The sequence below is a fragment of the Perca fluviatilis genome, chromosome 13 (assembly GCF_010015445.1).
Source record: "Perca fluviatilis chromosome 13, GENO_Pfluv_1.0, whole genome shotgun sequence".
Taxonomy (NCBI): domain Eukaryota; kingdom Metazoa; phylum Chordata; class Actinopteri; order Perciformes; family Percidae; genus Perca; species Perca fluviatilis.
This window is the reverse complement of record NC_053124.1, coordinates 26,466,417-26,494,280: the sequence shown is the minus strand read 5'-3', so window position 1 is coordinate 26,494,280 and position 27,864 is coordinate 26,466,417. Positions and strand designations below refer to the sequence as shown.

Here is a 27,864-nt window from a genome sequence, read left to right as displayed (position 1 = left end):
ACTTCAGATACAGTATTAGGGGACCACTAAGGTCTATATAAAAGCATCCAAAGAGCACCATGTCATGGGACCTTTAAAAGATCGCTGTGTCTCATGTGACCTTGTTATTTGTACACGCTGTAACTATATAAACTAACTGATTAACTATATACAGACTATACAAACTATTGTTAGCCTGACAAGCCAGACCCACATCAAGATGTTGGGTCTGGGAACTCACCATTGACAGGGCTCAATCCGAGGGGCGGGATAAACGGTTGTCTTTCAAATTCCCTCTGAACGTAATAGGATATAGAGCTACAACCAAGCAGAGCAACGAAGAAGGAAGAGAAGCTAGTTGATAGATTAAACTTTTGCCGTATCCGGTCGGCAAAACTCCGAACACATCTTCCTTTTTTAAGAATGATTTCAGTGCCGTTATTTGTTCTTTTTCAAAGAAAAGCTCAACTCCGCAAGTCTTCCAGAAGACCACTGTTCCCAGCAGCGGCAACCATAAGCCCCGCCCACCGACTCTATACACAATATGATTGGCCTGACCAGAGTTTGGTTTTTCCAGCTCGCAAGTCAACGGAGAGTGCCTAGACCCCCCTGGCTGCATATTAAATTTGCTGCCGCTAGGGTGCGTCTAGATTTCTAGGCTAAACTATTGCGCCTATAAAAAAAAAACCTCTCTATCTCTTAATACATCCATGTAACAACATGCATGGAGATGAGAAGGGTATGTTATGGACTTATCTAACTCTGGAGGATACGGTGAACAAGCTAAAGTCCCAATAAGTCGCCGTGTTCCTTTAAATACTTTTACTCACCTGTAGGTAACATTTTATGGACTTTTAATGTAATGAATGTGAGCTCATACATCTGTCTACATGTGTTATGCTCCCTTGTAAAAAGAGGAATTTTTAATCTCCTATGAAGCGTTTAATGTGTCCCACCTTGGCCACATCATCTCCTGCTTTAGGCTCATCCTTGATGTTTTCTGTGGAAATGGATGATGGGAGATTCTGGTTGTATGCCTCATCAATGGGCTCTTCTTTTATCTGGATGAGGAGTGAAGAGAGCCAGATTCGTCACTCTAACAACAGAGAAGTCTCTGATGATTTTAACTGGTGTGTAAATCAGCATATCTACATTATTATGTGTGTACACTGCAACGTACCAACATACCCAGAGAAGAAATACTTTGCTGAAGTGCAACTAATGTTATCAACCACAAAATTGGTCAAATTGCTATACTCTACACCACACACATCACTGCAAAAATTTAAAGAAACCATATACATGCTGTGGTTTAAATTCCTGCCTTGATGTTGGTGTGTTACAATTATTACAGAAAACTTTATTACACATAATACTCACACAGTCCAGATTTGGTATGGACGGCTTCACTTCCTTAATGTCATTTTCTTCAGGTGATATTGACGGCTTCACATCCTTAATGTCATTGTCTTGAGGTGATAGGCTCATCCTTCCTATAAAGACATGGTAAAGTACGAATCAAATAGATATGGATCACATGGAACATATGATGATCTACGGACTTTGCTGAACAGATGTAAACAGATGAGCTCTAACTCAGTGAAGCGACAACCTATTCTTAGTCGTACGTTTGTAAATGGCTCATAACATCATAAATCATTCTATAATATATAATAATTCTGTCCAGAAGTATGTATCAATGCAAATAAAGGCAGTGATGAGAGTGAAAGTGGGAGGGAAGAGATACAGTTTTATTTTCTAGTTAGTCGGTGCAGTACCTGACACAGTGGAAGACTGAGCCTTGTGTACCATCATACATCTGTTGCTACAGTAGAAGTCCAACGTGCCCTTATCATTTTTTTTTTCAACCATGTCTGATAAGTGATGGGACGTCTGGCACATGGGGCACAGCTGAGGCGCCCGAACTTTCTGTAAAGATATTTAAAAAACACAGCAGAGGAACAAAGTGAGGCACAGTGCAGGATCAGATGTGAGTCTTAGAATAGTGTTTGAACCTGTGATCTATCAAGTTTATTTAACAACAAATCCACTTTGCTGCCACTCCGCTCTTTGAATCTCTCTCTAAAAAAACAGAAATTAATTAATTCGGCTATTTGTATATAAGATGAAATGTTTTGTTTGTTTCACTAGCATTTTTATTTTTCTACTCCTTTTTCCAAATTTCTTTTTTGGTCTGAGAACATATTTAATTACTTATCCATTTAGTTTTTTCCTAATCAATGCAACACAACTTAATCTGTGCAAAATATAAGGAAATAAGTTTGATAATTAAGAGACTGACTCATGTTGCCTGTACATAAACACACCGCTTGGTGTATTTATAGCTTAGTAATATGCATGGTCTTCAGTACTGCATAATAATGTGCTAGTTTGTACATTGCTAATGTGGAAGTTGTAGATATACCAACACCAGTTCCTTAAAGGGTAACTACTGTTTTTTTCAACCTTAACATTGGCCCAGCATTAAGCGAGATCGCTGCAGTTGGCAGCGGCGAAACAAGCTACAATGTAAGTTAATAGGGCAATTATCCAGCTTGTATTTACCTTCACCAAAGTGCTGGTTTTGCCACTGACAGGCTCAGATTAATATTCTAAGTGTCTGACAACATTATGGAAATGATCCCTTCAGAGTTGGACCTTTAAAACCTCTTTGATACCTTCCTCTTTAACCAGAAACAGCTCTGTAGTCGCTAGTGCTAAACCCACCAGACTCCATTTAAAAAAAGCAATATTTTTAGCGTGTATAGAGCAAACATATTTTCACATGTAAATCAGTAAACGATGTGTTTACTTCAACCAAAACTAGAGTTGCTATGGTTGGAAAAGTGGAAAGACGACCCAAAACGGCTTTTCATAGTTTTATTTTGTTTCTGTTGACTTTGAATTAAGTGTATTCTATGATGCTAAAATGACTGTTTATTTCCCTGGAGTCTGGTGGGTTTAGCGAACACAATAATGCAGATGTTTTTAGGTTATAAAAAAAAAAAAAAAAAAAAAAAGGATCTTACTCTTTAACAGAAAGGTCGACCTCCTTAGAAATCCTTTCCATAATGTTGCCAGACACATAGAATATTAATCTGAGCCTGTCAGTGGCATACAAGCTGAACAATTGCCCTATTAACTTACATTGTAGCACGTATCAACGCTGCCAACTTCAGCAATCTCGCTTAATAATGAACCAATGTCAGAGATTGTTGTTCCCATTAGTCACTTAGACACAAAAACATAGGAAAATAGGGTTCAGGTTGAAAAAAACGGTAGTTACCCTTCAATATTTACTGTCCTGGTCAAATGAAGTGATCGTAATTTTGACATTTGATTTCTGCACCTCTTTGAATTTGATCAGACATTCTTCACTGCAGATAGTTTTACTGCTGTCGTCCGCCTTCAGCAGGATCCGTTTGCCGAGGCCGACGGAGCCGCAGACGTCACAAACAGGCACCGGTAAGTTGTTGATTCTGTGGTAGTTGATGAAACAGTCGCTGCAAATTCTTTGCATCAAGCCATCCAGGGTCATCCTGAATTTGCACTGAGGACGATAAAGGAGCATGCGGATTGTATAGTATTGTGGTAATTCTGAATCTTTCTTTTTTTATATCCCATGAGAAGGATAGAATTAATTGATCCTACTAACAAGTATAGCCTGATATAGCTGGTTGAAAAGTGTTGACAGACAAGACAAAGGCATTGATGGTTTTAGTCTTCTCATGGGATTTGTTGACAAAATATAGAACAGATTTTACAGTCAAACTTGACCATGAAATATCATATCACGCTAGTCTCGCATTGCCAGACCATCCACACGCTGCAGAGCGGAGGGAGGTCTGGCTACTCCACATAGCATCACGGGATGGTTTATTGGCATTTCTTTAAATCAATCACAATCTTCATGGGCGGTGCTAAGCGCCAGACGGAGCCGCTGCAGAAAAGTTGTGCGAGAGAAAACTCCAATTGGATAGATAGCTAGCTGTGTCAATTTACCCTGCAGAGATCTGAGGAGCAGTTAACTATAGTCCTCATAAATCCACCGGAGTTTAGAACGCCAACAAAAAAAGAAAGGAAGGAAACGGAAAATCTGCGAAAATAAATGCATCCAGGGGAATATCCTGCAGCACCGGAGCAATCCCGGAAGTGGAATATCAAGGATAGAGACTATATCACACCAACAAATAACTGCACAATCCTCAGAGTAATACATGTTAAAATAATTGACGTAACTAAAAGTCAAACAAAAACTAAGAATCAATTTATTTTTTCCTTACGTAGCAATATTTGGCGCACATCTTGCACTCAGACCAAGGTCCTGTTAGAGATGGGGTTTTGGCGGAAGACATTTTTCTCTTGGAGTTAACAGAAGCGAGGCAGGTGTCGCTGCACAATTCCTTCATAGTTCCTGAATCATTCACCGGAGCCAGGATAATGTTCTGAGGCCGCATTATCACCCTGAGGGAAGGAGATCAAGGTGAGATTCACTGTCAGAAAATTTTGCTTTTGTTTAGTTTTTACAAAGAATGGGTGAATATCTTTTGCTTCAGTACCTCGAGTCTCCCTAATTTAAGGTGTTTGCTCTGCTTGACCTGCAAAACTAAAAATCAAAATAAAAGATATCTACTAAATCTCTGATAAGCACAACAAGCCAGGATTTTTTAGTTTATGATACTTACGTTTACAATATAAAGCAACTAATTCTCACAACTAAGAAGCTGAAAAAAAGGGAAAAATTTGTTTTCTTGAAAACAATTCCCCACTTATAGCAAAAGATTAAACATTTGTTTTGATTGACCTGAAATCCGGTAGGACATAATTTGGGCAAGTATCTAACCTTATACATTTGAAGTTTTTAGATGACATGTAAAATAAAATTATTTAATTTAATTAAATATTCATACACTGCATGTGTGTACATTTATCCTTTGATCCTTGACTTGTTTTGAGTAAATAGATACCAGTTTCTGGTAGTTTCTGAAATACAGCTATTTTCTTATCATATATTAAGTCTTTGGGCACATAGGCGGACCGTTTTTTTCCTAAAATATAATGAAATAAATAGGAAGAACAGTAGTCACATGTGCCAAAAGACAGAAAGAGGAAATTAAATGTTTTAGTTGTGGGAACAAATCATTTAAATGATTAATCAACTTTTAAAATAGTTGCAGATTATTTATCATAACTTTTAAACTTTGTTAACAAATGTGAATGTAATTATCTGAAAAGCACAAAGAAAAGCATCCTTGACTTACTGGAAGCAGTTGTAGCAAGTTTTGGTGGCTAATTTGCTGTGCGGATGTCTTTCAGAGAGGCATTCGGCTGAACAAAAAACATCCAGTGAACTCTTTGGCTGGTAATGCATCTCTCCTCTCGGCAGTCTCTGCCCACAGTTGCAACATGCAACACAGGAGGCTTCAATGATGAATGTTGATGTGTTGTCCAACTCAGCAGCTGCAGGGGCATCATTTTCGTTCACAGTGGAGTCTTGACTGATCTTTACTTCCTTCTGTGATTTAGAATGAATGACAAGAATGATTAGGAGACATGGCTCGTCTCGCATGTAAGGCAGCTTCGCTCGAATCAAATCAGACAAGCTGATTCAGTTGTAAATACACAGAAGACAGCTTTATTTAAAACATCTATCTATCTATCTATCTATCTATCTATCTATCTATCTATTCTTATATCTTATATATCTTATATCTATAAATTGCAGCAACGTCTGTCTGTGTGTTATGCGCATATCTCTTGAACCGTTAGTCTGATGGATTTCAAACTTGACAGGTGTCTTGCTACGGGCACGAGCAAGTGTGGTGCCAAGGTTGACGTTGTTTGGATTAGAAATGCAAAAGATATCGTCGGTAAAAGAAGCACACATTTGCTTTTGCCGCTCTAGCCGCTGGCCACTCCCCCTCTCACACTGCACACTAAGTGAGCACAGCGCAGGACCAGACACAGAGGGTCCTAGAAAGCAGCAGAGCTTTGGCAGCTAAAATGTGACATACACCTCAGACCCACAAAAATGTGCAAAGTATAGCACTACTTTGGACTGTCGTTGACTTTGAATAAACAAACGACAATTCCCGAATTTAAGGACGTTTCAGAATCCCACACATGCAAAGCATAACCAGCTACAGACAACGCTGTATGTGCACAAATATGTGCTGATTAGCTCTCATCATAATGGGCTGGGTGGGTAGCACACTGCGTCCTGAGTCCATGAGGCTAATGTCGGATTACTCCACATTGTCATAGTGATATTTTGTGATTACATTCTGAATCTGCCCGTCCTCTGTCAGGTAAATGCAATGGTATGTAGGCCTACAATGTCTTCCTCTGATGTATACGTAGACTACACTGTAAGTCAGTAGTAGGCTATACAGTGGAGTAAGTGGTCTGGGGGGTCCTTCTGTAAGTATTTTTGGGGTAGAATTTGGTTTTGAAGAATTCTACAAGCAGCAATACCACAGGCCAAGCAATCACCCGTTCCAAACAGGCACATTTTCAACGGGCTCTGTAGTAGTAATAAGAAAGGCATCAAGTTAACAAATGCTGATTCTGCTTTAAATAGCTCTTATGTGGAGCAGATTTAACTCACACCTTCATGTTTTTACTGTTACTCCATGAAATGAATTCATTGTAGGAAATATACTCACAGGATTCAATTGTTGTTTCGATTGTTTGCCTTTTTTCCCCTTCTTCAGCTGATCTGAGCTTTTCTTTTCTGAAAAAATAAATCAGAAACGTGATTTTATGGGTTTACTGCGAATACTGTACATAGACTAATCAAATGACATCATTTAACGTAGCCAGAAACTGTAAAAACAGAAGTTGTCGTTGGATTTTCAAATTTCCGATGGGCTTTGAACAAATCATGTGTGACTAATTAAACTAGGGGTGCACGATTCAGAAAATGTTTACGATACGATATCGAATTTTATTTCAAGATTCGATTCAAAATCGATTTTTGATTAAAAACGATTCTCAATTTAAAAAAACTATTGACAGTATGTAAATGTAGTTACTTTTCCCATGTGATTGCAGGAGACATACAATTTCAAAGAAAAGAAACACAACAAATTAAATGCAGTTTGATATTACTTTATATGTCTTCATACAAAAATAAATCTTTTGCAACTAAAAACTGCAAAAGTGCCAAGCTTTGGCCAGCTTTCAAATACATTTAATTCAAGTATAAAATAAAACTGTTAAATAAAAGGAGCTTTTCGTTCAGAGTTCTGTGGGAGTTTAGAGCATTGACAGAGTGCGTTGGTTGACTGCCATGTCAGGTACTTAATGTTAATCTCTGGGTGATGGCGTACAATGTCAGTTCTCAGGTTTGTGGTGTTTCCAAAATACTTTTGCTTTGCAATTCCTGCATATAGCATGATTCCTATCAAGGTTATAAAAGCCCAAATGTGCCCAAACTCTCGCCTTCAATGAGGATGGAGCAGGTTGAATAATTCTAAAGGCCGTTGTTTGCGCCGACTAAACTACTTCTGCTGCACTCGTTCTTCTTTTGATTATAACAAGTGCCCAGGCCTCAGTGTGAATTTGACGCTGCGCCATCTATGGGAATGGCGAGCTAAACTCATTTCAGGACAATAGTGTACACACCATTACAAAAAATAATAAAAAATATGCATCAATTTTTGGAATTATATGTTTCGATTTTGAATCGGTAGAGCTTGAATCGTGATACGAATGTGAATACATTTTTTTCCACACCCCTAAATTAAATGATGCGCTCCTCAGCGCAATTGGGAAGCCATGATTGACTCAGCTGAGGCCAACGGTCACATGACAACAAGTCAGCGCATCTTCAACTGAACTGCAGACTGTTTATATATACTGTAAATAGTTCAATATGTACAGCATGTGGAGCCCCCCTCTTTTTCCCATATTGGTAACACTTACGGTGACTTAAAATACTATATTGTATATATAATTTCCATTTTAATCCAATTTCTGTCAAATAAATTATCCAAGAAATTCAACTTGCATTTTTTTCTTTTTTATGATTTATGACATTGTGTTGTGTTATACAGCATAAAAGACATTTTTGAGTTCTCCCTACTTCTCGCCAAAAATGTGCCGTTTCCATAAAGGGCTTCGGCCTTATATATTTCAGTGACAAATGAGGCCACAGTGACAATGCTCCAAAACTGCTTGGGGTTCAGAGGGTACAGTATTTGAACTTGTCCTATGATATATTTAATATTATTAATATTATTATGATATAGTGTTTCACTATATTGTCATTCATTATCTGTTTATACACCAACCTCCACTTATGGGTGCATGGGAGAAGTCAGTTATTGACAAATACATTAATAAACACTACGTACAACTACATCATAGGGTTATCCATGATTTATGAAATGGTTATATACTGCTTATAAATGCTAAATAAATGTCCATACACTGCTTATACATGCTACATAACAGGGTATTAAAGGGTTACCAGCAAAGGAAACCTTTCTCCTATCTGTGTCAGAGTGTGCTGCCTATATTTTGAGGGATGTCAGCTGGCATGATAAATGCCTGTAAATAGAAAAACACATAGCAGTGCCCCATTTGGCTGTGCCAACTCTTATGTAGCTACAACGGTGGGAAGATTCTGTTAAATGGAGCGCAGGCAGCATATGGAGCAGCAAATATGTTGTTAATTCTGTACCAGCAGCAGGTGTGATTATTACCAACCACTATGTAGCGTTTTGGAATATGATAAATCTTAAACTTCACAGATGTTTGACATACTCTGGACTTCCTGGATCATATTTTATTGTCTCACTGGTAGCTGTAGCAACCCATTCACACAAACGCAGCCCATTGTGTTTTTTAATACCCACTAAAGAGAAGGAGAGAAAGGAGTGAAAAGACAAGAAAAAAAATGCCATCTTGACAAACTTATTGTCCAGTACCTTGAAGCTTGTGTACAGTTGCGGGCCGTAGCTTGTACGACGTCACACAGTTGCGGTTGCAGAAGAGCTTCACCACGTTGTCGTCGTTTTTGTAATCAACCATGTCTGAAATTGTTTGAGAAGTGTGACACATGGTGCATTGGTGGAGCGTCTCGATTTTCTGTAGAACAGAAAAAGAAAAGAGAATGTCAGGGATGTTGTAGAATAATTATTTCATTCAGCAAAACTATTAATCAGTGAGCAAACGTCTCAGTGTCTTGCATTGAGTCCCTAATAGTCCATTTAAAGGGAAATTTTAATAATCTTAATTTGTGCCGAGACAATTGGTCAATTAGTTCATCAAAGAACAAAAACACTTGATGATCTAATAACCAGTCTGACCTGACTGCAGCCCTCTTGGTACCACAAATACTCACTAGCACATTCAAATGTGCAATAATCTGTGGCTGAAAATAGTGGCGAACATATGCACTGTTTAATCCTGCCACAGTAATTCCTCCTGTTTGGAGGGAGCTAAGAACCACAATGATCCACTTCTGGCCGCACATCGCTGGTTTTGGTCTTTTTAAGGAATATCTTTAAAATAACAAAAATATACAGTTATTATTATTTCATCAGTCTATAAACATTTTTAATTTCTGGTACATTGCTGAGAACTTAAACAATAAACTAAAGTGAAATAAAACTAAATAGGATTGTAATGTACAAAATATCTTTTTGACAGGCTCTGGTCATTATGCTATTGAGCCTACCCTCTCTACACCTGTAACCATACTGTTGTCTATGGTGACTGAGCGCACACCATATGGATTAACCGGCAATTTCCACTGGATGCGGAACGTCTGCGGAACGTCGACGGAGTCATTAGGTTTCCATTAAAGTCAGTGTGTGTATTTCCACAGACTGCAGAACGTCTGCGTCTCTACTCCGTCCCAGTTCCGTCAGTCCACAGCCCTCCGCAGCAGATACGCAGAGCTTTTATTTTTGACGGACGACGGAGAGCTCCGCAGCAATTCAGCACACGGCAGATAGTGCGGGACAGGAAGTCGAGCACAGAAACAAAATAAATATCCGGTGAATTTTCAAAATAAAATACACCGTTCTCACAGCGGATCATATTTCCCTGAACTACACCTTGAAAACACGGCTCAGAGTCGTTTCCCCTCTACTCCTCCTGGACCCGTTCTATGTATATACACAGTATTTCAGTGTTGCTCTTCCAAGCTGTAATGTTTTTCTGTCTTTGACAATTTAAGTGACCATAATTTTGATATTTCAGCACCTCTTTGAACTCATCCAGACATTCATGACTGCAGATCGTTTTGGTCTCCTCCTCCAGCTCCAGCTTCAGCGGCTTGTTGCGGCAGTTGGAGCTGCAGTTTTCGCAGACGGCCATGTTGTCCCTGCGGAAATCATCCAAGCAGGAGTCGCTGCAGAATGTGTGGACAGCCTCGTTCAGGGTCAACTCACATGTGGTCTGTGGAAGATAATGATACAGGAGCAGTGAGTACGACAAAGAGTTTATGGTTAAAAGGAACACATTTTGTTGAAGAAATATGACATTTGTTTTTTGCTCACAGTGCAGGATTCGTTGCACATGCTGCAGAGCCGCTGTGGTTTTTGGGTGGACCCAGTGTTGGATTTGAAAGAGAGGAGGCAGGTCGTACTGCAGAAGTCTTTCATAGTTCCTTTAATGTCCACTGCCGCCATGATGAGGTCTAGAGGCTGCGATATCGCCCTGACAGAACAACGAGAAGGCAGAACACATTAAAAAATTCAAACTACTACAACTACTCTTACACTTCTACTTTGAGATGAAGGGATGTTTTGCACAGACTCACTTGAGGCAGTAATGACAAGTCTTGGTGACTGGTTTGTTGATAGGAAACATTTCGAAAAGGCAGTTTTTGGAGCAGAAGACGTCTGTGAAACCCTTCTTCTGGTAAGCTGTTTGGCCCTTCATCATGCTCTTCTTGCAGTGGGAGCAGTTCATCTTTGACGCCTAATATGAGAGAGAGAATATAAAGAACGTGAGGTTTATATACGTACACACAAGTGCAAATGAAGTAAAGCAATACCAAGACCCATGGCATTCAAAATGTAACTGCAATAAGTTACTACACAATAGAAATGTATCTGTGAAAACTGTTTTGTTTTCTTATGAAGATTTGACCTGTAATGTAAAAACATTTTTTTCAATTTTTGCACTTAAGATGCGGTTTGTGTGGAGGGATCCATCGGTCCCCGGCTGGTGTCTCAGCTCCATTAGGTAGTTGCGTGAGTAGGTGCGCCTACCTGGGGCTGAGGTGAGAGACTGCACCGGTTGTAAGCAAGGTCCATTTACATGCTTTAGATTGCCGATCATTAGCCAAAAATAGACCAAATAAAGAGCTGTTTCACTAAACATCCCGACGAACAAAACGTGAAAGATGACATACAGTAGAACGGTAAAAACTTCACGGTAAAGCACACAAATGCTGAGCCGTGTCAGGAGTCGCTTACACAGAGGAGCGCCCCCCAGTGAATACAATAATAATAGAATACACTCTTGCTTTTAAAACAGGCTAAAAACTGAAAATAATAAACTACCATATGAAAGTGCCGATAAAAAAAAAAAAAGGTAAATATAAGTTTATATTCCTCTGTGCATTGTACAGAGGAAATGATGTGAGATTTTACCTGCTGCAATTAACTCTGAATGAAGCTTCAAAGAATGCTTGCTTATCCTTTAAAACGTAGATGGCATGTACTTAGCTCAGATGATTTTATCTTAAACATTACTTCAAGGGTATTTATATTATTCCAGTCATAAAGTAAGCACATAGATTTAATGTGCCTAAATTGTAAATGCAATGTTCACTTGATAAACAGCACATCAATTCAACTACCTTTGCATAGCTGGGCTTGTTTTGGACATCTGTGGATGTAGCGGATGTTGGACCCTGGTTGTTGTCTTCATGGATGGGCCAATCTTTCACAGGTGACTTGACAGAGTTACACTCAGATGATAACTGGGAACTCTTGACTGAAGCCTGAAACTTTTCCTGAAACAAAAACAACAACAATGAAAGACAACATTGTCACTCAGGAAAACTGACACTGTTAAAATCAAGTATAGTTGAGATGTTTAAATATCCTTGCCATTTATAACATCATTTCTAACTATGTCTAATCGAAAGCCAGAGTCTAAAGAAAAAAACAGGCATATTTTTACTTCAGACATTTTTCAGCAGAAGAGTGATGTGGTTTATATAAATAATGTTTAAATTCATACTTTGAACCCATTTTTAATTATGAGAGAAAATGGAAAGAAATTGGATACTCACAATGTCCAGTTTGGGGATTAATATCTTTACTTCTTTCATTCCGATCACTGCAGCTGACAATTTGTTCTTCTTTTCTATAAATAATAAATTCAAACATGGGTGTAAGACCAGGTTTTTGTTACGCAGTTCAAATGCTATACTATTGAATGGATTGCCATGCAATTCTATACGGACATTCATGATAAAGCTGACTGACTTTGGTTATCCCCTGACTTTTCCTCTAGCAGCACAGGTTTTTAGTTTTGAGTGAAATATCTCAACAACTGTAGGATGAATTGCAGTGAAATTTTCTTCAAATGTTCAAGGCCTCATGAGTATAAATTCTCACGACTTTTGTGATACCCTGACTTTCCCTGTAGCGTTGCTTATTAATCAAAGTTTAAACGTATTCACTGAAAATAGAAAATCTTCTAGATGGAAAATGAAATAATAAAAAAAATCCCTGGTTCCGAGATGACGTGTCCTAATGACTTTGGTGATGCCCTGACTCTCCTCTCAAGCCACCAGATTTATTTTACCTGTATTTAAGAAGTCAGAGAAACTCCTGCTAGCCACATCAATCCAGTTATTTTGCTTCCCTCCTTTCTTTTGATTTTGTCTTCTCTCCACATTGTTGACTGTATCGATGTCCATGGTCTCTTCAAGGTCTGCAACACTGGTGTGCTTGTAAGGTGAGCTGTCGTTCTTCTTGGTATCACTGCTGTGTTTGTACTGCTTCGTCACATCTGGTATCAGAGGCGTTGCTGCTGAGCCGGTTGTGTCACCATCTTCATCATTTTCCTCGTTTCTGACAATGTCGTCATCGGTGTCCATGTCAAAGTCCACATTCATGTCGTCATCGGCATCACTGAAAGAAATATGTGTAGCGTCCTCATTGCTACGATTCGCTGTTTTCTCAGGTGTGTTGACAGCACAGCTCACAGGCATTTCATCTGACCCGTCATCCCTCTCTGTGATCACCTCTGTGTCTTTATCATCATTCAGCTCAGATGCCTCAGTTTCACTCTCCTGCCTCTTCCTCCGGCCTCGGCTACGTTTCCTCGACATAGAAGCTCTGCAGGTTTTTTTGGTTCCCAAAAGGGAGCCTTTTGTGACAGCACAGCTCACAGGCATTTCGTCTGACCCGTCATCCCTCTCTGTGTTCACCTCTGTGTCTTTATCATCATTCAGCTCAGATGCCTCAGTTTCACTCTCCTGCCTCTTCCTCCGGCCTCGGCTACGTTTCCTCGACATAGAAGCTCTGCAGGTTTTTTTGGTTCCCAAAAGGGAGCCTTTTGTGAAGGGGAGACCTAGAGGAGATACAGGTACACAGCTATGTGAGAAGATTATCAACACTTTCATCACTTGATTACCATTCAGCCTCTCCTTTTGGGTTCATTGGTTTTCTTTTAAGTCAATAAATTAAACAGAATACTTTGTTTAGATGTATATTGTACCAAGGGCTGGGCAATATATCGATATTATATGATGATATGATGATATCGTGATATGAGACTAGATATCGTCTTAGATTTTGGAAATCGTAATATCGTAAATGGCTTAAGTGTTGTCTTTTCCTGGTTTTAAAGGCTGTATTATAGTGAAGTGATGTCATTTTCTGTGTTACCGGACTGTTCTAGCTCTTCTATTATTTTTACCTTTACCCACTTAGTCATTATATCTACATTACTGAAGATTATTTATCTTAAATATCATTGTGAATATATTTTGTTAAAGCACCAATTGTCAACCCTATAATATCGTCACAATATCGACATTGAGGTATTAGGACAAGAATATCGCGATATCTGATTTTCTCCATATCGCCCAGCCCTAATTGTACCTATTACGGCTCAAACTGCAACTGGTCATGGAGGGTAATCTTGTGCTAGTAAAAGAAAATGTAGTAATGGGCATTATACTACAAGTAGATCCAACCAGGCAATCTGACATTTGTATTCATGAAAATAAATCAGGAACCGCAGTGGAACACACAGAAGCTTTCCAACTAATGTATATAAAGTAAACTCCAGTGATCTGGAGTTAATAGTTTGGATCACATCAGCTGTGACGGTGACACGGCGCTTTGATAAAAATAGCTGCTACATGTGAATTTTGCGGATAGTATAGTACAGTATCTATATCTATCCCCTGAAAAAATATTTTTCAGCAGATGTCTTAGTTATATCAAGATTGAGCTAGCAAAGCAGTTTGGTGTTTATATTTGCTGTATTTATTCAGTTTGGGACATCCCACGATCTCTACAAAGCTAAGATTAGCTTAAGTTAGCTAGCTGACTAAACAGGAAGGGACTAAGAAATCGCCTCTATTGTTTTATTTTGAGAGCAGATTGGCACTCAATATGAATACAGTTTGATTAAAACTTTTACGGTAAGCGCTGTCACAACATTACAATATAAAGTCATAGGGTTTGATTGAACTTTATATTATTTGCACGACAGTGATGCGGCTAGTACGCATCACTTACATTAAAGTAAACCTTTTCTGTAATATTGCTTAATTACCAAGTTCAATGTCAATGAAAATGTCAGAATGGAAAACTACTCTGATAGAATTGATAATACAGATCAATGGGTAGTCAGAGAGTCTGTGTCCATTACATACCGCTCAGAGAACTTTCTGATTTTTCATTGTCCTCCTCAGCATCACTGTTTTCTGAGTTGTCCTGCACATCTGGCTCCAATTCATCTTCAAAAGGAAAGCAGGACATGTATACATGTATAGTACCAAAAGGACAAGGTGTATATAGTTTAAATTCAATTCAAGACATTAATACAAACATTTTAATACTCCATGTTGCATTTTAATTACAATTAGATTTGAATAATCACTTTAGATGATCATATTTCACTAATAGCCATGTAAAGGCTGTTGTCCATTAATACTTATGGCCGTGTTATTGTTTATTTTTTTTTACTTGTACACGAACATACAAATGTTTTTGCCAACGGTTTCACACAGAAAGGTGGTGGTAATTTACCACGAAGAAAAAAAAGGGAAATCGGCACTGCTAATGTTTTGAGGAAGCAAATACAGTCAAGTTGTTTGTTGCATTTTGTGACTTACACTGCATGCAAACATAACTTCTATTGTTGTCTGCAAACATAGCATAACTCCATATCAACACCTTTAAAGTACTAAACTGGACACTGACCTGGAACCTCAATTTCCTCGAGAGATTTCCCTTCGAATTTTTGAAGAGATCCATTCTCCATAGCTGATAGTAGCGCTGAGATTTTTGCAATGTCGACAGCTGCCTCTGGTGTTTGATAATACTCTCTGTCGGTCTGAATGTCACGGCCTAACAGTTTGGCTAGCTGATCAAGGTCGTCATTTGAGAGGCTGAGAATCAGGAAAAGTCTTGCAAGGTGCTTATGAAAAATCACAGACCGGAGGTTCGCTGTGTTCTTTGCACCACAACGAGCTGCAAAAATGATGGCGCACTGTTGTCCGCGCTGGAAGCTTGAACATGGGGCATCAGGTCTTGCAAATAGGAAGGGATTGTTTTCATGTACACCACATGAGTCTCTCTTGTTCACAAGCAGTGTCATTGCAGTGAGTATTTTAGGGGTCAAGGTAACAGCAACTTTTTGGCCACTTTCGGTCTCAATGTTGATCTTGACGGTGTGCTTGGACAGAATTTGCTCCAACTGTGACTGGCTAACAGCAGCGTCTTCATGAAGTTCAGTCTCGTCCTGTTCCTTAAATGACTTAAGCGTTGCTTTTGAAACTTCGGCCATATTTGTATTCAAGACTGACACTTGTGCAAGTGTCACTCTGAGAAGTGCAGAATAGACCGGAGAGCTTTCGTACATCGTGAGACTTTGCACTGCAGAAGCTGCTATCTTATCCAGGCACTGATAGAAAAGCTGCACATCATGAATGAACGGTACGGTTGGCGGGTTGTTTACTTTTGTCTTTGATGAAGGGCCATGTCTCCATTCTTTCGCACACAAGTTTATAAATGTCTCTGCTTCATGTATCACCTCTTTATCAGCATCCCCTTTCAAAGCTCTGGCGAAGTTAATGCCACCAATCTTCTTAAGCGAATTTCCCATTTTCTTCAGCACACTTGGTCTGTCACAGGACTTTGTCTCTTCATTGAAGCCAGCGAGCTCTCTCACACCTTCAACAACCTTGCTGAAGTTTTGGGGTTTGATAGCATCTTCAAAGCTACATATCGACTTTTTCTTCAATGTTAACAAGAGTCGTCCCATTTGCCTCAGTCTCAGTTTGAGGTTTTCCAAATTCTTTCTTTTTCCTCTATTCATGCGGTACAAACACTGCGCCAGCTGCAGTATAAAGGAATCGTTCAAGACTTCAGATGAAATCTCATCATTCTTCAATGTGTTTAACATCTTCCTCACATCTGATGAGATTTTTTGGGGGTCCGTTGACTCTGCTGCAGCCATCAAAGTTAAGACTTTAATCTTCCCAGATGACCAAGGTTCTGAGGACTTCCTTGCAGAACACTTTTGCATATGTCGCCACATGTCCTTACGAATGTACATGCTATTACAATATACACAGGTTGCAAGTGTTTTAGCAGTGGTGAGCATGCTTGATTTTCTTTTTACTTTCAGTTGTCCACAGCGAGTCTTCAAAACCTCTTCATTATGTTTGGTATTTCCTCTGTCTCTTAACTTATCCAGTAGCGCTTTTCGTTCTTTGGAGTTTTTGCGTAGTCTTAACACTTCAGCTATATCAGGTTCTTCATGTCTATGGGTGAAAAGGTGACGAGAAATTTTAGACTGAGCTACACCGCAAACGTAACAATAATTTCTGTTGGTTAAGGAGTGGTCTTTGAGATCTTCATCATTTTCGTTGGTGAAGGAGGGATCTTTGAGCTCTTCATCAGAGGTAAAATCATCAGGAGAATCGGACTCTGTGAAACTCTGACGGTTGTTGCTGGGAGAAGGTACATAGTCTTCATCACAGCAGGATGCTGCAGAACTGGAGGGTCCTGCAGAGTCTTCAGCCTGCAATTATGAAGAAATAATTTTACACACTTCATAACTTTACATTACTGAACAGAAGTTTGGGGTCCCCTGCTGGAGCTGCTGCCACCGCGACCTGACCCCGGATAAACGATGAATGGATGGACTTTACATAACCAAACACAAAACAATGCTAATCTAGTACATCCCAAGTATGACATATTAACTAGACAGGTTATAATTCTTTTACAGCATCCACCTACCAATATACGGCTCATAACTTTGTCTAAACTTTGTTTAGCTTATGTTGTTCTCTTATGCCTCATTCACACAACGACTTTCAAAGTCATCAGATTGCAGTACTGTTTACAGCTTTCCATTTTCTAATTAGAGTCTTTGTTTTTACACTACATGACTGACTGGGGACAGGGGGTCACACACTACAAGATCTTTCTCCAGGAGGAATTCCTGATGAAGATCTGCAAGGCTTTCCTTTTAGTCATGCTTGTTGATGTTGTCATTGGCACAAGTGTTCACAAAATAGCTCACTAGTTTCCACACATCTTTACTATTTATAGCCAGTTTCCTCTAGGTGCAACAACAACTTTGGTCAATGTTGCAAATGCAACGCATTCAGTAAAGTTCCTATTGTTACAGGTGACTCCTTCCGCAGGTTTCCCCTCATCCCCCTGGTCCAGCTATTTAGCCTGCGAGATACCTGGGGTGCATCCGAGTTTTTTAGCTTGTGTCTTTGAACATTTCACACATAGTGGTCAAGCGCCGATTGGAATTGAGTCTGATCTGGGGCTTTTGTCGGGGAGCTCCAGCTGGAGTCCTGCATGCTGTAGTTTTTGATTTATAGTTCAGAGCCAGATCACCCATTTATATCACCATCACAACACTAGATCGAGCTTAAATTATATTCGCCAGAATAACTGTATTTACATTCTTTCATTCACTGTGTGGTACACATTTATAGAGATGGCTTTGCTAAATGTGGGTCACTAGAAAAGGATTAGATTATTGAGTCATTCTTCAACTTCTAAACTTTCACAGCCTTGCCTAACCCTCCAACGCCACATCTACCCAGTTTTTAATAAGGGAAATACATTTAACACTTACACCCTCATCCTCTGGTGAAGATGCAGCATTTACATCTGTTTGTGATGTATTCAGTTCTTCACTGGTTTCCTGTTAATATTGAGAATACAGAAAAGTCATGAGGAAATATGAAAACACAATATGACGTTTAGAAGTGTGGTGGTAAGAAATGTGTTGTTTTTTCAAACACCTTACCAGTTTATTATGAGCACCTATACAACCCGAAGCAATCCTTTACAACAGTTTTGATAGCAGGCTACTCTGGCAAACTTTATAATGTTCAGGTTTTGTTGACAAAACGTTTAATGAAAATATTTTAGACCCATTATCAATGACATAATGCATAATAACTCCCTTTCTTTCAAAAACAAGGCAAATGTTTAAAAACAGAAAATAAACCTACCGTTGAACGCCATGGGTAAGAGGTGTCCCCATAGTTGTAAGTTATCTCCTCGCCTGGAGATATTTCTGTCACTGCAAACAGACACAAGTGTGGCTTTCCCTCACAGACAACTTTCTTCATTTCACAGTTGGGACTTATGTGATCATCATTTACAAGTCGTCCAAGGGTCCCGTCTTCTTTCGAGGCATCAATGCTGCAAACAAAATGCTCTTAATGAAAATTCAACCTTAAAAAAAAAAAAAAAAAAATAAAATCTTTAAATATCCAACATGACATCATGACTTCACGTAAACCTACACACCCACTTTCTTAAAGTGATGGTTCGGAGTAATTTACCCTAGGGTCCTTTGCACCATGACCTTGAGCCAAACACCCCCCCCAGAAGCTTTTTTCACCTGGGTCTAACATTGTGCGAGTTATCGTAGAGTAGTGTTAGCCGCTGAATAGCTTAGCGCGGGGCTAATGGACCCACGTTTGTATCTCTTAAATGACCCCACTAATAATGCCCGAAATGATACCAAAGGTCTACACTAGTATATATAGGTTATGCACTCATAAAACGATGGATTGGAAAGTTTGTAAGTACACCAGAAGGTTATGTAAATAACACTTGCCTGCTGGCTTCTGCTCTCTGCTGTTGTTGTTGCTGCTGTAAGACGAGTGCTTAGGGACATCTACAAATTACAACACCGAAAGAGATGCAACAAAAATATTTTTTAATTTAACTTATTTTTTAAAGTAATTGCTGTAATATAACTAGCAGGAGACAAGTAATAATTGAGGTAAGTTTGGAGACATTACCTTATTTAATCATTAAATTAATACATATTTTTGTTGTATCTCTTTTCGGTGTAGTAATTTGTAGACAGCCCTAAGCACTCGTCTAACTGCAGGTAGCAGCAGCAGCAGCAGCAGCAGCAGCAGCAACAGAGAGCTGAAGAGAGCAGGCAAGTGTTCATAAACTTCTGGTGTACTTACAAACTTTCCAATCCATCGTTTTATGAGTGCATAACCTATTTTTACTAGTGTAGACCTTTGGTATCATTTCGGGCATTATTAGTGGGGTCATTTACGAGATACAAACGTGGGTCCATTAATCCCTGCGCTAAGCTAATCAGCGGCTAACGCTACTCTACGCTAACTCGCCCAATGTTAGACCCAGGTGAAAAAAGCTTCTGGGGGGTGTTTGGCTCGAGGTCATGGTGCAAAGGACCCTAGGGTAAATTACTCCGAACCATCACTTTAAGCCAAGTGGTGTGGTGTTATCTGTACGCATTTGGAGCTATCTGCGTGTATGTCTACGCTCTACATAGCGGACGGCACAGCGTAAACATACACGCCACTTGGCACTCTCTCTTTTTTTTTTTTTTAAAGATAATTTTTTGGGGCTTTTCCCTTTATTAGACAGTGGATAGATATGAAAGTGGGAAAGAGATGGGGAATGACACGCAGCAAAGGGCAGCAGGTCGGATTCGAACCCTGCGCCGCTGCAGGACTCGGCCAACATGGGGCGAACTCTCTTACTGGGTGAGCTAGAGGCTGCCCCGACGTGGCACTTTCTAAAGCCATGTGGCGTGTTCTTGCGAGGCTATGTGTTACCGTGAGGCTACGGTTGGGTTTAGGAACGTCATACGCGGGTTGGGTTTAGGAAAAGAAGAACTGGTTGGGTTTAGGAAAACAACAAACGTGGAAAGGAAACAATGCGGGACACAAAGTCACACGCGGGACGTGATCGCCGCTCTCCTGGTTGAAAGTCCTGCGTTTTACCCATCCTCCACCCCAACCAACCTCCCTATGCGGATTTTCATATTACTCGCTACGGCGTCAATTCACACTCAATCGCAAGGTAATGTAAGTCAATGGAGGCCAAACGGCATCGATAAACACGCTAAAAAAACGAGTCTTGATAACAATAATGGCATACGAATTGGCGTGTCATACATACACCACTTCATGAGATGAGTCTGAAATATCATTATATATTATTAAAAGTACTGGGATTGATGGTGGTGACTGATTCTATCATTCAAGACAAGGCAACAGACACATGCTGCACTCAAATGACTCTTATAAATAAATAAAACTTTTTTACATTTCTTTTACATTCTGCCTTCTTTTTCTCTTTAGTCTCACTTTTGAAGGTAAACTGCTGTTAAATAATATAGTCAATGAACCACACACACAAAATGGTGAGATTTAGTTACATCACTCTTAATCTGGAATACAGTAAAGTTTTCCCTATAACAAAAGCCAATATAGACAATTTAAACCCAATTTAAAATCTGAAAAAGAAGACGTAAACTCACTGCCAGTTTGTTCCATTCCACGAGAAGTCAAAGAAATAATTGTTCAGAGTATCACCACATTCCTTTTTCCTGGTTTCCTTGTGAGAGAAGATGTTCCCCCGAAACTCAACAACAAAGGTGGATGGTTCAATGGATTGATGGGTAAACACACCTCTACCTGTAAGAGCAAGACAGTCCATGTTACATCCAACTATTGACAAACCATCCCATTGATAATCCTGTGTACAGAAATCTAAAGATCTCAGAGGCTACCATTTAAATAAAGGGTTAAATAAAAAAGAATAAAATAAACAAACCTTTCAAAGAGTCTATAAATCTTTCCTTCAGGAAGGGTTTGTCGCTACAAGCTTTTATGTGCTCCAGGGCATCTTGCTCAGGAGTCAGTTGCCTGTCTTGTTGCTCCACAGCATCTGGAAAAGTTATCCAAAAATAACCAACACACAAACCATGTTTTGTTTTTTGGAAAGAAGTGTTCAACCGGTGTTGAACAAGTCTTATCTAGTTTAGTCTAGTCAGTTTTGCTTCCACTAGAAGTTATTATGGTTTCTAACTTGTGTTGCAATTTATTGCCTCATCATGATTCTTTTGGATTTTTGGATTTGTGTTATTTCATTTTGGTAATTAATATCACCTTTGAATATTTAAAAGGATTTTGATTTTATTAAAATTCACCCAAAGAAAATCAGGTAAGAGACTATGTGAAAACGTGCATTATCAACTTCAGTGCCACCTCTGCAAAGAAAAGTATTCTAAAAGTATGGATTGGATATTACACATAAATGATTGGTTACAGGGAGGAGTTATCTTCACGACATACCGCTCTGCTGAAGTAAAAGATCTGATTCTTCAATGTCCTCCTCAACATCATAGTTTTCAGGGTTGCCCTGTTCCTCATCTGGCTCCAATTCATCTTGAATAGATAAGATATAATATGTGTTAATTTGTAGTTTAAGTAGATTGTTTCTACTAAACAGTCACTGGCAGGTCAGTATTACACTGGATACATACCTTCAATCTCAATTTGGTCCAGAGAGTTTCCTTCAAATCTTTCAAGAGAACCCTTTTCCATTGCCAGAAGAAGTTTTGCAATTTTTGCCAGTTCCACAGCTGCTTCTGGCAGGCGATAATAGTCCTTGTCAGCCCGGATGTTATGGCCCAACAGTTTAGCAAGGTGATCCAACTCGTCGTTCTCCAGGTAAAGAATCTGGAAGACTCTAGCAATGTGCTTGTGAAAATGCATCGCCCTGAGATGCTCTGGGTTCTTTGCATGACACAGAATGGAAAAAGCCCTGATGCAGACCCTTCCGTGGTGGAGGCTTGTGGGAGAAGAGTCAGGCTTTGCAAACAAGAAAGGATTGTCTTTGTGTACGCCACATGCTTTCCTCTTGTTCACAAGCAAAGTTATTGCACTGACAAGTTCAGAGGTCAACAAGACGGCAACATTTTGGCCAGTCCTGTTTGGAATATTTATCCTAATGAAGTGCTTGGACAACACTTGAGTAGAGTCGTCTCTCTCCTGGAATGTCTTCAGTGTCATTTTTGAAACCTCAGGTGCGCATTTGCTTAAGACTGATGCTTGTGCAAGTGTCACTTTGCAAAGTGCATTGTAGACCTGCTGGCTTTCATGCTTCTCCATGCTTTCAATGGCAGAAGCAGTGGTTGTTTGTAGGTACCTGAAGAACGCCTGCACATCACGTGTGAATGGTATGGTAGACGGGTTGTTTACTCTTCGTCCACTCAACGAAGCGAGGGCTGTTTGGGAGACATGTTCAGACCATTCTTTTGCGCACAGTTTCATGAATGTCTTTGTGTCTCTCATCTGCTCATTGCAATCAGCTCCAGTGAGGACAATGGTGCCTATTTTCTTCAGTGAATGTCCTAATTTCAAAGCAAGACTTGGTTTGTTATAGCTCTGCATCTTTTCATCGAAACCAGCGAGGTCTTTGACAGCCTCAACAACTCTGAAGAAGTTTTTGGGTTTTATAGCATCTTCGAAGCTAAATATTGACTTTTCACGCAGTGCTAACAAAAGTCTTCCCATTTCTCGTAGCTTCTGTCTGATGTGCTCACTTGAATTATTTCCATACTTCTCACACAGATTCTGTGCCAGCTGTATTAGAAGGAAATCATTTTGAACTGCTGAAGCAATCTCATCTTGTTTCATATTTGAGAGCAACTTCCTCACAGCAGACGGAATCTTTTTGGAGAGTGGTAACTCTGCAAGAGCAATCTCACCCAAGACTCTTGTCTTACCACCTGTTGCAGGGTTTGACGTCTTAGATGGACATCTGGCTACATGCCTCCACATGTCCTTACGTCCATACATGCCTTTACAATACAGACAGTGCACATGTGTTTTAGGATCGATCACCGTGGTTGATGGTCGTCTTCTCAGTTTTAACTCTCCACTGTTATTCTTCAATACCTCTTTATTATGAAGGTAATTTCCCCAGTTACGTAATTCGTCAAATATCCTTTTTCGATCCGTGGAGTTTTGGGGTAATGCCAAAGCTTCAGCGATTTCAGGCTCTTCGTCAGCATGCCTTAAAAGATGACGAGTAAGTTTAGCAAAGCCTTTCCCGCAAACGTAACAATAATTTTTACTGGTGCAGGTAGGGCCTTTGGTGTTTGGTGGAGCCTCGCTGGGTCCGTCGTCTCCATCCCAGCCGAGTTCTTTAGAGCTGGAAGCAGCCTCATCCTCCTCCTGGGTGTATAAAGGATTGTCTGGATGCAGCATCAAAGTCCCCGTCATCCCTTGAGAAGAGTCTAAGTCTGCAAAAGGTGAATTGTCCCTAAAATCCAGCTGACAGTTGATGTCGCCAAAACTATCATTGCCATGACTTGGCCCACTGCCACGTAGTTCGTCACCATAATCACCAGAGCAGGGATTTTCAAAACTGGAAGCTGATGAGTCCTCCAACTGGAAATGCAGTACAAACAAGAAATGTTATACATACAGTACATCATTTTATACATACATGTACATGCAAAAAATACGGCTTTGCCAGTAGAAACAACACACAACCCCCAGTTTATTTTTATTTGATCAGTGAGCTTAAGGTGTTTGAGAGCAGTGTGCTTATGTTGCTAATACAACAGTACGGTTTTATTTGCTGGAGTGGACAGAAAAGTCAATGCAGACAGTCTTTTACATACCCTTTTATTCCTTTGTGTTGATGAAGAAGCATAGAAGTCTGAGTAAGAAGTACTCGATCCATCACAGGACGCCTGTAAATGTCAAAACACAATACAAAAGTCACATGGAAATTTGACACCTGGATTTTTCTGCATAGCAAACTGCAAATCCAAGTCACTTTGTCTATTGCCTTAATTAAAATATAAATATAAAACCTACTCTGTGTTGGTGAGATGTATGGAGCCCTTAGATAGCTAATAAATAATTACATGAATACAGACAAAATATATAATAAATAAAACCATGAGATAATGAACTAATCCAATACGTTCTAATAAAACTGTTCCTTATAACTAAATGTTATTTTATCCTGCTTTTTCCCCAATAAACATTTATTGCAGGTCATTTTTTGTCATTCTAGCAATTATTATTTCAATATGCACAATATTTGTCACAAAAACCCTTTTCTTTTCTCATCGGTCTAATAAATTTCAGCACAAATTGTGATCCTTTTGTCAATCAAAACAAACTGGAAAAAGCCAGTTATGTGATGAATGAGCACCTGACTGTCTGAATGAGCAAATAGCACAATTCAGTGGACGTGCTATGCATGTAAGGATGTTCTGGAAAGTTATATTGTGTATAAAATAACATTAAATGATAAACGTTCTCCTACAGGATCAGAAATGAACATTACACACATTTGTCAGTATAGCTTCAGCCATTCTGGTCATAAACAATCTTAAAACTCTTTCTCTACAACACTATACTGTATGTACTTGCTATTGAATTTTTTTATGCATTTTGACACAAAAGGAAAAAACAAGTTCTGCTGTGATTTACAAGCGTAATATCGTTTGCTCTAAATACAGAGCGGTAGGCCTATACATGGCATATACACTCAGTTGCCAGTTAATTATATTTTTTATATATATATATATATATATATAAAAGCAAGGCTCCTTCATTAACATAAACTTACATTTGATCGCCATGGGTAAGAGGAGTCCCCATAGTTGTAAGTTATCTCCTCGCCTGGAGATATTTTGGTCACTGCAAACAGACACAAGTGTGGCTTTCCCTCACAGACAACTTTCTTCATTTCACAGTTGGGACTTATGTGATCATCATTTACAAGTCGTCCAAGGGTCCCGTCTTCTTTCGAGGCATCAATGCTGCAAGCAAAATACTCCTATTGAATTCTTAAAAATGACTGCACTTAAACATGTTGTTTTCCTTATAAAACAGTAATAATAGGATTGGCTAATCATATATGAAACACATCTGTATCATGTTATTGTAACCTGTTACAATGTCTTTTTGCATTGTCTCAAACTCATAAATAAAATAAATAAATAAGCTGTAGATAACCTCACCAGGTCTCTTTCTGACTAAACTTACCACCACTGTGCTCCTTTCCATGAAAACTCAAACAAAAAATTGTTAAGAGTATCACATTTCTTCTTAGGCGTTGTGTCTTTGTGAGAAAAGCTGTTCCCCCGATATTCAACAACAAACGTGGACGGTTCGATGGCCTTGTGGGTAAACACTCCTCTCCCTAGGAAAGCAAAGATTAACATGAAAACCAATGTACATTACAGTCAAGTGTAATGACCAATTTGCATGACCATTGTTTTACTTTTACCAAACATATTTCCTCTTGGCAGACAAATTACATGTATTTCTTTTAGCTTTTACTATGCAGAAAAATTCAAATTTCCCCTCAGTCTGTTATCGTAAAATGTCCCAGAACGTCTTACTTTAACCCAGAAAAAACAGAACAATACATTTGAGTAAAAATTAGTAAAGCAATGTTTTTGTTTTGTTTTGCATCTTTACTAGAAGGCACTTATTTCATTTCCAACTCCTTCTAACACACCAGTTAATGTTTTGAATCATTCACATCATAACAGAAAAAGAACTCCGAAGAACTGACCTGTTGTCAAGTACTTAAAATCTCTTCAATATCAATATAAAGACTGCTATCATAAATGTACCTCGTACCTTTAAAGAAGTCTATAAACCTTTCCTCCAGGAAGGGTTTGTCTCTATGAGCAACTATGTGCTCCAGGGCATCTTGCTCTGGACTTAGTTGCCTTCTCTGCTTCTCCATGATAGCTGGAAAATGTCCATAGATACTAAATTAGCTTTGGGTGATACAGGATCTGCTGATCACACAGTGTTCTTTGTAATTATATAGCAGACAATATAGAATTTCGGCTAACTGTTAATAAAGTATATTAAATCACTTGCCAATCTACACATACACACTGCTAGCAGTGCTAGCAGGTTAGTTAGCCAGCAAAGACACCTTGGAACTCCGAGGTGTTAACCTTTATTAAACCACAGACTCATATAAAGAGTATAAACACTGTGACAAATAAAAAACTCTCCAACAATATAGAACAAATATATTGAAACATTATGTCTTTGATGCAAATAAAGTTTGGCGTGGCTCGGAGGTGGAGTGGTCACCTCATAGCCCAAGTTCGGCAGTTCAATCACATATCAAAGTGTCCCTGAGCAAGACACTGAACCCCAAGTTGCTCCACGGATGCGATTAGATGTCCACTGCTCCTAATACTAGGATGGGTTAAAATGCAGAAATATAATTTCACTACATTGTACTGTGTCTATGTGATGATTAAGAATAAACTTTGTTTAACCAATCAAGCTTGTTTAATTTAACTACAACACACATTTAAGATCCATAACTCAGGCAGCATGTGCAAAAGTTCACTACATTCATTTCTGCAGTGACCCTCTTTCCAACACATGTGCTGCCACCATGGATGTATTAAGAGAAGGCTGCCACCCCTGGCATGTATAAAACTCATATTTTTCCCTTTGATCATCAACAGATGATCCAGATTACATATTTGTCTAATTACAATAACAAAGGCACAGTTGTTTGTTGAAAACTGGTACAAACAGAGATTAAGAAGCTTTTCATAATTTAAATATAATATTTGCTACTCTATCCCACTATTGTCAGGTTAGTCAAGTGAAATTCCCTATCTGCACTGGCTGCCAATAGACCTTTTACACAGCAGACATGTTGACATGTCATAGTAGGAAAAGTACAGGTGTATTCCACTTAGGAGAGGCCCTGGTATTGTGCATGCCGACTCACAGAAATAGCTTACTGGGACACTTGATGGAATTGAGCCATCGTTAAGGTTACCAATTTCAGGTGAGCTTTTCCTACTATGACAAGTCACAATGTCTGCTGTGAAAATGGTCCATTCCACAAACAAAAGTGAGTAACTTGGGCATGAATAGAAACGTGTGATGCCTAACTATGTACAAAAGTAAAGCTAGCTACCTGGCTTAGTTGGCTGCTATCTGTTCTGTCTAATTATGTTTCATATCAGACCAGTTTTGGTAAGATATAGTTGTATCTGAATGGTGTTTACTTTCTACTGTACACATGCCTTGCTAGCATGCTAACACTAACTAGAAGGTGTTGAGTACATTTGGAGTGGTTTGCCAACACTTTGCTCACTGCTTTTGATTTAGATACATGTAGTTTAAAAAAAAAAATCTTTTAACACGTTTACCTGTACTTCAATATCCCAAAGTAGAAGCCAGAAGGGGTACAGGTGTAGCTAACACAAGGGCAGCCATTTTTCCTTTATATCGTCTTTTCTGAGACCCATAGACAGAAGCAGAGACCCCGTGACGACGACGCTGCGGTCTACAGTGATCGGCGGCAACTCCAGCCAATCACTGACTGTAACGTC

At 39.2% G+C, this 27,864-nt stretch overlaps 1 protein-coding gene across 6 annotated transcripts in view; it reads right to left on the bottom strand.

Annotated features, from left to right (window-relative positions):
* The window catches only part of LOC120570916, a 45,303-nt gene extending 17,519 nt beyond the window's left edge, over positions 1-27,784 (bottom strand). For 2 of the 6 annotated variants that reach the window (XR_005641163.1, XM_039819602.1), the window contains exons 1-27: positions 27,682-27,784; positions 26,126-26,239; positions 25,523-25,679; positions 25,104-25,296; positions 24,142-24,213; positions 21,994-23,905; positions 21,803-21,895; positions 21,282-21,395; positions 20,986-21,142; positions 18,680-18,872; positions 18,298-18,366; positions 15,393-17,217; positions 14,843-14,926; positions 12,757-13,527; positions 12,239-12,312; positions 11,801-11,956; positions 10,754-10,914; positions 10,491-10,650; positions 10,195-10,389; positions 8,913-9,072; positions 6,645-6,712; positions 5,241-5,494; positions 4,263-4,443; positions 3,329-3,529; positions 1,758-1,908; positions 1,360-1,472; positions 936-1,040 (exon numbers count right to left, since the gene is read on the bottom strand). Coding sequence is in view for 5 of the 6 variants with exons in the window: in XM_039819602.1 (XP_039675536.1) it covers positions 936-1,040; positions 1,360-1,472; positions 1,758-1,908; positions 3,329-3,529; positions 4,263-4,443; positions 5,241-5,494; positions 6,645-6,712; positions 8,913-9,072; positions 10,195-10,389; positions 10,491-10,650; positions 10,754-10,914; positions 11,801-11,956; positions 12,239-12,312; positions 12,757-13,527; positions 14,843-14,926; positions 15,393-17,217; positions 18,298-18,366; positions 18,680-18,872; positions 20,986-21,142; positions 21,282-21,395; positions 21,803-21,895; positions 21,994-23,905; positions 24,142-24,213; positions 25,104-25,296; positions 25,523-25,679; positions 26,126-26,234 (7,728 nt within the window). In the remaining variant the exon portion in view is untranslated. Of the gene's footprint in view, positions 1-935; positions 1,041-1,359; positions 1,473-1,757; positions 1,909-3,328; positions 3,530-4,262; positions 4,444-5,240; positions 5,495-6,644; positions 6,713-8,912; positions 9,073-10,194; positions 10,390-10,490; positions 10,651-10,753; positions 10,915-11,800; positions 11,957-12,238; positions 12,313-12,756; positions 13,528-14,842; positions 14,927-15,392; positions 17,218-18,297; positions 18,367-18,679; positions 18,873-20,985; positions 21,143-21,281; positions 21,396-21,802; positions 21,896-21,993; positions 23,906-24,141; positions 24,214-25,103; positions 25,314-25,522; positions 25,680-26,125; positions 26,240-27,681 lie in introns of those variants that run through there. The other 4 variants (XM_039819603.1, XM_039819604.1, XM_039819605.1 and 1 more) reach the window with 4 other exon arrangements.
* Positions 27,785-27,864: the final 80 nt, after the last annotated feature.